At 39.6% G+C, this 13,976-nt stretch overlaps 1 protein-coding gene across 3 annotated transcripts in view; it reads left to right on the forward strand.

Moving 5' to 3' along the window:
* The first annotated feature begins 1,940 nt into the window (after positions 1 to 1,940).
* uvssa (UV-stimulated scaffold protein A) overlaps positions 1,941 to 13,976 on the forward strand; it is a 42,126-nt gene continuing 30,090 nt past the window's right edge. For all 3 annotated transcript variants that reach the window (XM_061080143.1, XM_061080144.1, XM_061080145.1), the window contains exons 1-8: positions 1,941 to 2,045; positions 2,340 to 2,475; positions 3,214 to 3,367; positions 3,676 to 3,852; positions 4,787 to 4,907; positions 5,686 to 6,153; positions 6,497 to 6,606; positions 6,803 to 6,931. In XM_061080143.1, coding sequence (XP_060936126.1) covers positions 2,351 to 2,475; positions 3,214 to 3,367; positions 3,676 to 3,852; positions 4,787 to 4,907; positions 5,686 to 6,153; positions 6,497 to 6,606; positions 6,803 to 6,931 — 1,284 coding nt within the window. In that variant the 5' untranslated portion in view covers positions 1,941 to 2,045; positions 2,340 to 2,350. The remainder of the gene's footprint in view (positions 2,046 to 2,339; positions 2,476 to 3,213; positions 3,368 to 3,675; positions 3,853 to 4,786; positions 4,908 to 5,685; positions 6,154 to 6,496; positions 6,607 to 6,802; positions 6,932 to 13,976) is intronic.

The following is a 13,976-nucleotide window of genomic DNA, read 5'->3' on the forward strand; positions in this document are numbered from 1 at the left end:
ATCGTATTTCGAAAGGGCTTTTATGTGGCCATTTTGTCCTTGAACATCTTACACTTGGAAGTATTCCTCCTCATCACTGACTGCAACCATGTCAAACTGTGTCAAAAATGTCTCAAGACATTGATAATAAGATTACTTAGACTTTTCGTCAAACGCCATATTAGTGACAAGGCGTCAAAGTTCATCAATTTGCCGTTAAACACGAAATTGCTGTAACTTCAGTTGTCATGCTTCAGCTCCCTCAAAATACATTTGTGTAACAACAGCACCCCCCCTGAAGATATGTATCTGGTTTTAAGGAATGGGCGTGACAAAATAACTGAAGCCCCGGCACTAAGATTGGCAGACATGTACAAAAGTCGATAGGGACATTTGTCTTTTCATGACAAACAAATAAGTCTGATGAATTTGTCCTTCGGCTTTCATTAGATCAACTTCAACTTCTGTGAATGTCATCTCAACAAGATGGTGATATAAACTAACTCGGTGTATATGATTTCATCACACGGTGTGACCGTGGTGTGGCGTGACATTTTTATGATTCGCCGAAAAAGGGGGATTTATTATAACTCCTCTTTGCATTGTTCTTTTAGCCTCAAACAACATTCACAGTCCCGCCCTGATCAGATCCATATCAATATTGCTGGCTACAGGAAGTGACATTTTTTAAACTTTGATGAACTGCTCTTGGCTGCTTAACAAGAAGACCACTTCAAAATATTCATTAAGCAAATAATTCTTTGTTGGAAGTTTGCTTTAATGTCACATTGTCAGTGATGTTAGAATCCTCTGATGTCTTAGATGCAAAGATGAAAGATTTATACGATCTAAAGAGAGAAAAAAAAGAGTGTTTTTGACCTGAACAGATCTACTACCAAAAGGAGGTAAGCCTCGTTTAAAAACTAAATTTGATTTAGATAAAGTTTTCACTATGGGGTCTAACTTGATGGGATGGACCGTAATGCGTGATTAGTGAGCGTGGTCCAGCAGTGCATGACAGACGCAGGAAGTGAAGCGTTTATCCTTGCCGCAGTGCGAAAAATGCATGCAATGCGGAGACGTGCGCTTGGTCATTGATCGCTCTCTCCAACGACCGCAACAGGCTTCAAAATGCGTGTGCTAGGGCCCGTCAGTGCTACAACGTAGCCCGAGTATTACTCCTGTTTCTGCTTCTCTGCATTGGCTCCTTGTAAAATTCTGAATATAATTCAAGGTACTGCTGCTCACATACAAAGTCCTTAACAATAGAGCCCCTTCATATATCTTCTCTCCCCTATTTTCCACCTATCTCTCCTCTCCCCATTTCCCCCTGCTCACCCAAACCGGTCGAGCCAGATGGCCGCCCACACTGAGTCTGGCTCTGCTAGAGGTTTCAGTTAATTAGGGATTTTTCTCTCCACAGAGTGCTGCTCATCATGGGAATTGTTGGGTTTCCCTATAAAAAAAACTCAAGTCTTGTCCTTCACTGAAAAGTGCATTGAGATAATGTATATTATGATTTGGCGCTTAACTAATATAATTGATTTGAAGTTGTCAGGATTGAGGGAAACCCATGCATCCACCCATCCATGCATGCATGGAGCCAATCCCAGTGGACATTGGGCAAGAGGCTTAGTACACCCCGGACAGGTTGCTAGCGATATGCAGATCATTCCTAATTAAGACCTGGACACAGCCAATAAATCACGGGGAGCAGCTTAGAGACATCTGTAAATGTCTTTGAGTTAGTGGCACAGCCAGAGCTCTGAACAAACATCTCCAGAGATACCTGTCCACTGAGGATCTCCATCCATGGGGATCTGAAGAGATGAATGTCAGAAATCCCTCAAATACTGCAGATTGTCCTAAGTCTTTGGTCCACACACAGTACAAGTAATGTCCCTGCATCTTATTCTGAAAACCTGAACCGGAAGTCGAAATATCCTAGGGAAACAAATGGATACATTTAGAGAAGCAACACAGAGAAGCAGCAGAAGATAGTAACATCTAAACAGGACAACCCAGCTACAGTATACCTCTGAGATTAGGCATGAATGGACAAAAGGGTAATTCCGATTTAACGGTGAAAACGTCCTGCGGCTCAGTGTTTTCTAAGTGTTTTAATGCACTGTTGTTAGCATTGTAGCAGCTAGTAGTTACTAGCACTAGCCTCGCATTGATTCTCCAGCACAACCTGGACATGTTTCTTTCTTTCTGCCTTTAACTCCCTGTGTGTTTATCGCGTGTGTAACTGGTTGTTGGTGGTTCTTCAGTGGCATTGCTGTATTGAGTAAAGCACCCCGTTTCCCCTGTTGTCGAGTGAAGCTGTTTGAGATCTTCACTGGAGGTTTTGGTCACAGGTGCATAGTGGATGAACACAACAGTGATGGAGTTGTCTCAGAGGGAGCGGCTCTCAGAGCTGGTTGAGGAGCTGACCACATCGGGGCAGCCACAGCTCAACCAGGACAAGATGAAGAAAATCAAAAAGATCTGCAAGTAAGTCACAACCTTCACAGAGAGATTCACTGGGCACAGGCCACTGTGGAGCTGAGAGCAAGCGACATGGCAGCCAATCAGGAGACTGAGCTGTGAGCTCTGATCCAAACCAGTGCTCCTAGTTGTGGCATTATTGTCATTTCAGCAGATTATACTGTGAAATGATACAATATGTCCTTTTCAATGATGATGATACTTGTTATTTGTTCAAACATCTGTGAACATCCATGAACAACTTTGGTTGGAAAATAATTTGTAACACCAATGAGCCACTGTCCACAGTAATGATTGAAAAGAAACCAGTTTTTCCAAATAACAATCATCATAATCGTTTCCCACATCTTCTGTCATATACAGTAATACAGTAGTAAAACATCAGTCTTCACCCTATTCCGGACACCTAGTTCAAACCAATACAGTCTAATTCAACTGGCCTGGAGTTACTCATCCATCAAGTCAAGTCCGTCAGGGTTGAATCTGTGTTTAAACTGCGTTAAAGAGGTGTCAATTTAATAAAGGAGGATTTACTGTCTGTTGTATTAGACATACTTATAGACTGATTTAGCAAGGTGTTCTTAGGAAACTGCCAACTGAGTGAATGATCATCCCCCAATCTTTGTCTGATACATGTTCGTCATGTTATTTTATTAATACATCACAATAATTGTATTCCTCATACCATTATATAAAAACAAATCACGGGGCTAACCACTGCTCACTGTCTGCCTGTCATTCTAGAGTATCTAATGACTGCGTCGACAACCTGTACCACTTAGTGATGGCTCAGCTCAACCAAGACCACTGCGAGGTGCGATTGTCAGCCTTCCAGATCGCCTCTGAGCTGTTCTCCAGATCACACCACTTCAGGACGCTGCTGGTAGACAACTTCCAGGTAGATCAATACAGCAACACACTTCACTAAAGGAAAGGTCTGAGCAGAGTTATAAAAACATAATCACTGTTTTCTTTTCATAACAGGGTTTATTGTCAGTACTGTGGGAAAGGCTATATATTCTGTCTGTAATCATGCAATTCAACTTGAGTTTCAAAGCAAAGCTGCATTCAAAAGTGAATATGCTCAATTTACCCATCTATGTCCACATGGAAACTGCATGCAACAAGCTTGGTTTTGAATTTTTTTTTAGTACCTGCTTTGTAAATTCACGTGCATGTCTTTCCTCCTGCCTTCTGCTCCTGCAGGAGTTCTTGGACTTGACAGTGGAGACGGACTTAGACCAGCCCCTCCCTCCTCCTAAAGAAGTAGCCAGGAAACTGAGGTCACTGGCCATCCAAACCGTCCAGTCATGGCAAGCCTCACATGGCACAGCTTATAAGAAGTTGGCCCTGGGCTACCACTTTCTCAAACAGGTTAAGAAGGTGAGAGATAATCTGTGGTACAGTAAGAGAATTGGGTAAACCGCTTCACTTTGATTGGTTTTATTTAGCCCCTCTAATGAAGTCCTCTATGCTGTTCCTACCATTAGTTGATTTGAACTTCCAGATTACGGCATTTGTGTGGTTCTCTCTAAAAAGCTATTTATCATTTGGTTATTGTTGGTGGATATACAGATAATGCCAGTCTCTTTAACTGAGCCTCAGCTGTGCCTCATAGCTGATTTGTTCACCAGACTAGTGAACACCAGGGGCCTCATGCACTAAAGGTTTGCAGATATAAACACTTCTCCTGCACAATATTGGTCAGAGGCATCTCTTCTACAAACCCCTACCATTTTTATTTGCCGAGGTTTTGTTATGAGCTATTTTTTCTTTTGTTCTTCTTCTTCTGTCATGCCATCTTATCTTAATTTTATTGGTTGTTCTTTATGTTTTACCCGCAGAATTTACTTTCTCGCAGATAGTCTCCCATATCGCGTTTCTTTGAGTTATATTAATATTTCTTTGCTGCAGCTCAACAACATGTTTGTGTGCCTCTTCCACTTCCACCTCCAATATCATGGCATTAAATTTTGCTTTGCGCTCGCGGTTGCTCTGCCCTCCGTGATGCTCCATGCTGGAAAACAGTAAGGCACGCAAAACACTCATCAAAATTTACTGCCTCTACCATGTTTGTACCTGTAATTATTTGCGCAATTATTTTTAGTAGATCACCCTCAAAACGGCCAAACCCCAAAAAAGGAATCTGTTTTAATGTACATGCAATTTAGCACTCGTTATATGTTAGTAGTTCAGTCCCCAAGTGTACTATGGGTTTACAAGAAGATTAACATGTAAAATTGTCAACAGTATAAGATTTGTTGCTTAGATGTGTCTACCCATCAGTTCTCTCCCTGTTGAATGTCCATGTTGTCAGATTGACTTCCAGGATGCAGAGGCCAGGACTGTAGCAGAGAGGGGGAGGGAGGAGGAGAGACAAAGGAGAATGGAGAGGATCTACAAGGAGAGAGTGGAGGCAGCATGCAAAGACTTGGAGGGTAAACACCACATCTTTTAACAAAAAAGACACTTGTGATAATCCTCATGATTTTTTTTGTCAAGAACTAGAAAAAGCTAATTTTAGCTGATTGGAATGCTAACAACTTCCTTTAATCCAGTGTGATCCTGCAAATACCTACAGCATGACTAGTGATAGAATGTTAGCAATAACTTTGGACAGTTACCAACAGCAAACCTATGTTGATATGATATCACACATATTTACTTTAAAGGAAAGCACGACGGCATCTTTAGTAGAATGAATTTATCATGTTTGTGGATCTAAACAGTCTTTTCAAGGTGTCCAGTCAAATTACTAGAGCGCACCAGGAACAGCTGTTTCACATCTGTAACAAGCATGTTCTTAGAAAGACTGAGGCTTATCTGCCTCAATAATGTCATCATTCATTCAGGAATGCTGACACATTATTTTGATTTTCCTTTAGCTGTGAGAACCAAAAAAGTTTAAATCTGTGTTTCAGTGACTGGAGGCCTGTTAAACTAAAGCTGATGTAGAATCTGGGTTGGCAGGTCTCCCTCTGTCCTCTGTCTTGTCCAGGCTTTATTGTATTTTGTGATGACCATTTTCTTACAACTGATGTCACTTGATTAAACTGATTTGTAATTTCATAATGGTTATTAATATCAATGGACTGAATGATGTGCATACTAGTGATTCTAAAATTAAAAAGTGGCTGTCATCTGGATTCGTTTTTTTCAGGTTTGAAGTATTGAACTATTATAGGGTTTACTAACAAAGTCATATTTGTTTGTCAGAGTCGTACCAGGGAATTGAGGCAACACTTACAGAGATGGAGTCCTGTTTGAGGCTACTTTTCCCTGAGTTTGGTCTCACAGACATCCACTCAGCCAGCAACAGCCCTTCAAGCTCCCAAAGAGCCAACAAATGCCCATCAGATGACGGACAGCCCTGCTGCAGTAAAGATGTGAGGGATAACATGAAAGAAGAGCTGGAGGAGAGCAGGGAAGTGAAAAATAGGAATGGAATGAAGGAAATAATGTGTCAAAAAGAGGAGAAGGAGCCTGGGAATGAGCAGAAGGAGGAGAAGAAAGATGAGATTGAGAAAGTGCTTGGGGAGGGAGAGGAGGAAGAAGACACAGAAGAGGAGGAGGAGGGGGGAACTAGTGAAGAAGAGGAAGAGAGACCTTTTCGGGAGGACTTGTTTATTCGGAACTCTGGACTTATTTCTCACTCTTACAGTCTGGACCTGAACCTCAGTCCAGGTGAGTAGTTCACTGACGTTTATTGTCGACCCTACAATGGTTTATGTGTATTTTGTTAATGTAGTTTTACTTAGTATGCATTTTCTTATTTGGTTCCTATCTGACCCAGGATGACAGCACATATAGTAAAGTCAGAAGATCATCATCTAAATCCACAACTTGACAACGCCTGGCTTTTAGAATTCAGCCTTTTAAGAGGCAAAACAGATTCCTGCCTGATATTGTGCAGGTGTAGTTAATACAGTGGGGGCTGAGTTTATAAATTCTATTTATTAGTGAATTATTTACCATGAGTAACCAGTAAAATGTTATATTGCTTTCCTTTCCCAATTTTTCCTTTCAGGTTTTCATATAAAGGAGTCAGAGGATAATGAGGCAGTGGTTTCCACAGTGATAGACCTCCACAGACTGATAACAACCAAACACCTCCCAGCTGTGCAGAGCTGGGTGCAGGTTAGTACAAAGCAAATGGAGTTTAGATTTGTAAACTTTTTTTTGGTAAAAAATGACCATGTCAAAGCCTGTACTGGAATATCAGAGGACTGCATATTCTGCAGATAAATATACAACATTCTGCCAAGTACAACCTTTTTGTCTCCATCTGATTTAATGTCTCGCTTGCTGTTGACAAAGGTCTGTGTCTGTCTAGGTGTTCACTAAGGCTGGTGCGGGGGAACAGCTTTTAAGGAGAGCACTGGATCTGAAGACATCTTTAGAAGCAGCACTGCAAAAACACAAAGAGCTCCACATCGACTATAAGACCAGGGTCCGCAAAGTGGTGAGTTTCATACAATATCACAGGGTTTCTCGATGCTGAGCTGATTCCTTTATATACAGTCTATGGCTTATTCATAACACATGAGGTATCCTGTGTCAGAGTTTACCTTACAAACATATGACATGCAGGACAAGATCCTGCTTGTTATTTACCCCTGTTATATTCTTTTGGGAAATGGAAAGTGTGCTTAGTCCTAAGAGGGAAGGAGACTTTAGTCAGAGTTTAGATGTTGACAATGTTGACACTGGAGTAACTTTAAAACAATTTTATTAACATGAAGATACAGTGCTGACTGTTTTAAACAGTTACCAACTTTAACAGAAGTTTTGCCCCTCATCTTAAAAAAGAAAACCCATATGTTTTTTTGTTAAAGAACAGAGAGGCTTTTTCACATTGTTAATCATTATTTTAAAGAATACAACAAATGAAAACAATGTGTACAAAAATAACAGCACCCTTTTGAAGACATTCTCTCTTAAGCCTTGTGGGTTGTTTAACACTGCAGTCCACTCCAGTCAGGCTTTTTTACTTCTGTTATAAAACTGAGCTCCTTCTGTGTTCTTCCATGACCCCCTCTTTCATTCAGTAATTGGGGTATGGACATTTTGATCATTGGACATTGTGATTGGTCATTGTTGTGTTTTGATCCAGGAGTCCTGCTTGTTGGTTGATTTAGTTTTTTGCACCATGAACCTCCCCTCTGTTCCATTTTCCTCTTGTGGTCACATCCAGGGAGGTTGGCTACAGTCTTGTGTACCTTAAACTTCATAACATTGTGATAACAGCAACATCCAGCTGATTGAGATGCTCTTGTAGCCTTTACCTTCCTTATCTTGTATAAGATGGTTCTCTTCTCTCTCTTTTCCATGTACAGTTTAATTTAAACATTGATACCAAACAGCACTGTGAGGGCTTTTCTCTATTAAAGACTCTTTTGATGCTAATAACCGCCTCCATCAGCATGTTTGTTTGGTAGCAATATTACACAAACAAAACTGACTGACAAAAATGACTGAAACAATTTCCATGAATGTTGTAGTGTTGGGCATGTCCCAAGTTCGCAATATGTAGGGCTTTAGCCTTGATGGAATTATGCGCTCTCCACTTGCCCTTCTAGTTGAAGACAATAGTATCACTGCAAAGTACCATCCACTTATTTAACATCATTTCTGAGAGCTACCAACCCTCAAAAATGTAATTTTAGAAGATAGTTGTAGAACAAGTCACAATTCAGCCCTTCTTCTTTTCATAACTTGAAGCAGGTAGGTATGTGTGAGAGAAGAGCTTTTTATCTCAACATTTGTCAGGCAGAGCATTGTTTCAACAAGGTGTAAGGGTTCCAACACCTTCAGCCACATCTGTATATCAAATATTCGCCTTAGGGTGAAATCAGAATCCTTATAAATTTGTATTAGATAGTCGATATTAGTAGTCATAAGGGAGGAAAATCACTTATGACTAATGCTTGTATGTATGTTTACACATACTGTCTGTCCACTGTGTGCAGGGCAATATTTAACTCACTGTCAGTATGGAGTATGGCCAGCAGATGATAGCATTGCACTAAAAATAAAGAGGTCGGACGATGACATGACCACATTCTCAAGGGAGAGGTAATCTTTGTACTTTGCTGGAAACCGCTTCAGAAGAGTGGTGATAACTTGGCTGCTCTTCACTGGATATCATCAGCCTGCATTAACAAACACTAGAGCAGTTTGTTTTCTAGTCATAACAGTTGACTTCCAATCCTCTTCCAAATGAATATGTGATTATACATAATATCAACATGTTTGTGTCTGTAAATCATAACACACATTCGAATAAAGTAAAAGTTTTACTAAAGTAAAAGTTGAATGCCTTTCTGAAAATTGCACAACTTAAAAACAATAAGTTATTAGCCTCAGGCTGTCTAATGGAAAAGAGAATGGCCATACTAAGTCAAATGATAAGCCGATGCTTTGAGGTCAACAAATCATAGGCAAATGTTTGCCAGCAGGATTTCATGTCTTCTTCTTGGGCTTGTTATTTACCCTCTCGAAATGATCTCACACTTTGAATTTCCTGCCCGACATGTGTCATTACTTTCTAATACCAGCAGGGCCCAGCTGTGTTATGTCTGTCTTTGACTTCCCGAAGGACTGTGACTCCTATTGTTTGATCAGATATTATAGGGCATTCCTATAAACCTTGAGGATTGCTTTGAGTGGGGGTTTAGGCGGGTCGTCCACTAATCGGAGGGTCGGTGGTTGAATTTCCTCGGGAAAGACACAGAAATCCTGACTGCTCCTGACAGCTGTGTAGGCAGCGTGTGAATGAGATGCAAATTTGTCCATAGATGCAGCAAAGAGCTCTTAAAAAACTAGTAAAATCAGTTCAAGGAGGCCTGCCCTTTGTTCCAGGAATTCACTTTCTTTGAACATACCTATAAGATATGGAATTTATGATGGTCTGGTGGTCTTTCTGAAAAAAAATATTTGGTTTGAACTGCCACATTTGTTGATTGACTCCAATGACAAAATATTAAGGCGGGTACAGATACTAATATGCTAACAGGATGCAACTGACCGCTATTTGGAGTGCCACAGCAAAGGGAAAGAATTTTCTTAGAGATTTCAGTTTTTGATTTTAAGAAAACAATATCAATGAAGACTGACACTGCAGGAGTGGAGTTGTTTGTTTACGGCTCAGCATCAAAGGATTCATGGTCCATGTATGTCAACATCGTGTTTTAATGGCGTGTAATCAAACTTTGACGCCACGCCACGGTCACACCGAGTGCCGAAAAATTGATCTGTGAATAACGTTTAATCTCTGTCTTGTTGTGATGACAATCACAATTGAAGTTGATCCGATGAAAGCCCTGGTACAAGTAAATCAAAGTAAAAATGTCGAATATGGCCAAAATGGCCACTAAATGCAAAATAGCAGGCTTCCTGTTGCGTTTTTCCAATTGCACCGATAGACTTTTTTGTTTGTCTGGTCATGATACACATGTGTATCGATTTTTGTGAAGATCGGTCAATGTGAACACGTTCCGGGGGTCTCAGGGGGCACCGTTGAGCCATTTTGCGACGCCCGTTGAAAATTCCTTCAGAATACGTACATTTTCAGCATGTTAAAGCCCTCAAAAAGCCAATTCATTTGCCTGAATAAGAATAATCCTGACAATTTCAATAGGGCCTCAACTGTCAGTGCCTGTCAGTGCTCGGGCCCTAATTAATTAAATAAAGCCCAATTTGTGATTGGTGGGCAAAAATGGCAATATTACCAATATACAATTAAAGGTTCAGTGTGTAGAATTTAGTGATTTCAAATGGTGAAGGTACAATAACCTGTGGTAGATTTCAATTGTCATTAAAACTCAAAAGTTTTTAGTTTGTCTAGTTTTGAACTGTAAAAAACATGGCGGCCTCCATAGAGACGACCATCTCCCGATGTACAGTAAATACTAAAAGCCCCCTATTTTAGTATGGGGGATTCAGAGGCTGGACTGGTACCGGCTGGGTGGGGCTGAGAGACGAGGGCAAGCCCATATGACTCCTACGGGGGAGGAAGTATGAAACAGGACGTTTCAATAACATATTTCTTAGAATGGACTGAGTGTAAAAGTCTATGGAGTGACTGTTTTCATACTTTGAGGCTCCCTAGTAACCCCATTCAAGTCATTACGGATAGTAAAAGCCCAGAATATGTATTTTACCAAATATTGGAACATTCTAGGGTAAAGAAAACAACAATTTGTACAATTTAGATGAAACACACAAATGTCACTATGATTATTTATTTATTTATTTCAGTTTTCCTTTTTTAACTTAATCTTACACACTGAGCCTTTAAATCAAAATTTGACTCCACTCAGCTGTTAAGCTAGCTTCTTTAGTGATTACTATTTCAGCAATATTAGTATAAGAGTTCAGGCAGGATTCAAGAAGAGTAAATAAATTCTTGTTTTATCTTTCCACTAAAATAAGCTAAATACATAATGCCAGATATGTAAATGACCAACCGCTGTTACGAGTTCAGTTAAACCTTTTTATTGTGTACTTTCACGTCAGACTCATTGAATCACTCCAATATTGTTATGTGATACTGATAGCTTGCATGGCTCTGTCTGAAATGTGTCATCCCTCTTTTTTAGGACAGGATGGAAATATTTACAGTAAAAACATTTGGAACAGGTGAGATAGGAAGGCACAGCTATAATGCATAATGTATCAAAGACAGAGGGAGAAGAAATTGGGGAGCATTGGGGAAGATGTACCCATTCATTCACTTTACTACCACTAATGTGCTCCATTTCTTGACAGCTGATATGTCTATCTGGGTGTTTCTTTACCGGGGATAAAATCATAGTTTTACTGTTGTCGAGATTAGTAAACAGATCAGTGATGTCTTGAATAAATGATGTGTCATGAGTGTGTTCAGTCAAACATATTACTTATTTGAGAGGTTAATTGGTGTTGAAATGTTTATTAGAAAGCATGCTGGTATTGCTACATACCTGTTGTGCTAGTGCTGAAAAAAGGAGAGAAATCGTATGCAGGCTGCAGTTTCAGGTTTTAAAGGACCAATGAATGAAAACTGCTTTATGAGTTTAAAAAAAGACATAAAGTTGTAGCGTGTAAATCCATCTTTCGCTGAACAGAGCGGCAGAGTGACAGTGACAGAGCACCGGGCGTCTCACTCTGCCTGGTTATCACTGTCAGGGCCCAGTCTGCTGCACCAGCAGGCCCAGCACTGTGATAACCACACAACTTACAGCCCCTTTATCATAATTAGCTTTTCCTTTTTAGCCCTAAAAGGCCTTCCATTACTGGGTCCTTTTCTATCGGGCTGCTGACACACCACACGATTGGGTTCTCTCTCAACAGGCCTCTGAATACAGTCTCCCATAACAGTAAGCTGAAGAGAGAGGAGTGTTATGTAGGCTTATGTAGATAGAGTGACGTGTTTATTGAATGACAGAATAAGACATAGGGTAGAGTAAAAAAGCCTCTACGTGAAGTTGGAAGACAATTGTACCCAAAATAAAGTAAGCTGTTTTTTAAAGGGTTGAGTTCTTGGATTTATAACATTCTTCGCCTTCTGTAAACTTTCAATCTGTGCAAGAGAGGGGGCGAATAATCAAAATCTGCAGCGTGGCTTTGCATGGAGATCAACAAAGGCGATCTTTGACCTGTGACATTTGCCTTTATTTGTGTATGTGTGACTGTGCATAAGAGTTTCAGTTTTTCTCCAAAAAGCAACTTTTGGACTTTGGTATGTCCCACAATTTGTAGAGCTTGACAAAATGTTTGTCAGTTTCCGATGCCCTTTGCAGGTGGCATATTGCTAACGTTGTGGGTGAACTATGAACTTTTTGTCATAAAACCAGGATTGGCCTAACATACTAAACCTTTTTCAGCTTGGTTCTGAATCAAAATAAAATTTTGAATAAATAAATACAAGATTCCCCACCCCAAAATAATGCAAAACATGTTCGAAACATTATTTTTTTCAGGGCTTAAGACCTTAATAGTTTTTATTGTGCATACTCAAAAGTTATTCCACATAGGGCTAGACAGAGCATGTGTTTCCACCTCGGGCAAAGCAAATCGTATTCATCTGCTCTGGCTCTTAATGAACCATAACTGAACTGAATATTGGCCTGATATCTGCAGACAGGTGCTGGATAGCATTACCCACCTGATGGGTAGTAACAAATTGAGCAAAATACTTTTGAGTGGCTTCAACTCATCTAACCAGAAAAAACAGCACACTGACAAAAACATTATATTATCTGGTAAAATGCAGCTGAGTAATGATTCATCTTTTTTATTATGTTAAATATGAATGCTCTTCTTTGACCTTGGATCACTCACTAGCCTTTTCTGATCTTTTCGCCAAATCTCATGGTTTTTATCAGTGGTTGAAATTTCTCACTTAGGCCTAGTTGATCTCAGCTGACAATGACAGATGTCTGCCAAAGGCAGTGAAATGTGGTTGAAAATCTGGGCAAACAATAATTTGAAGTGGGAGTTTTATTGTTGAAATAAAAAAATAACAATGGTACCATACAAATCAGTGGTATTTAATTAATTTAAGTAATATTTTATGTTGTGTATTGCAATTGTTTTAATGTTATGTGATGGGTTTAACTACAACAAAGGGGGAATGTAGCTGTGATTAAACATCACATTAAAGGGATATTTGTTAAGGCAGTTTATGCAATACCTCTCACCTTTCATGCGAACAAGTTTGAGAGGAAGCACTCTGACAAGAGACTCGTATATGCATCCGTTGAGTGCTGCTTAGTGAAAACATGGGTTTAGAAAAGGATAAGACATGCAGACTTATTTGAACATATCTGTTTTTAAGAGTGTATTCAGTCACTCTGGGCTCCTTTCAAACAGGCCCAGGCCTTGTTTACTGCTGATAACCCATCTTATCACAGTACAATGGATGTGACCGCTGGTTTCTCACTGGAGATAAAGAAAGAAAGCCTATCCCTCTATTTATTTCCTCCAAAGTTCCCTCCTTCTCATTTGTACACTCATTCTCTGAATGACTCTTCTTTCCACTCCTTTATACACCATGTCTTTCTCTGACTTACTTTGCTTATATTTCTTTTTCATTTGCATCATACATTAGTTTCATAGACAATCTCTGTGTTTTATAAATTACACAACAGTAAATTGATTGATCTATAATTTAATCCGTACAGGAGGTGAATAAAACACAATAGAAATTTGGGATGTTAAAGAATTCATGATAATAGGGCATTCGATTAAATTGTCTTAATCGATCGTCGGGAGAATTAGCGACGAATTTTCGATTAATCATTAATATTTTTATATTCAAAAATTCACTATTTATAGGCTATATTAAAATGCAGTGAAAATAAAAAAAACAAAGCGTGTTTCTTCATTCAGATCTTTATTACAAGATGAACAAAATATGTGCTACCGTAATCTTAAGCAGCGGAGCCGACAAATAGAAGCCGGTGCTACTAAACACAACTGACCCTCGTTTTTGTTTTTTTTCTCCAAAATAAAATAATAATAAT

The sequence above is a fragment of the Limanda limanda genome, chromosome 10, assembly GCF_963576545.1.
Source record: "Limanda limanda chromosome 10, fLimLim1.1, whole genome shotgun sequence".
Taxonomy (NCBI): domain Eukaryota; kingdom Metazoa; phylum Chordata; class Actinopteri; order Pleuronectiformes; family Pleuronectidae; genus Limanda; species Limanda limanda.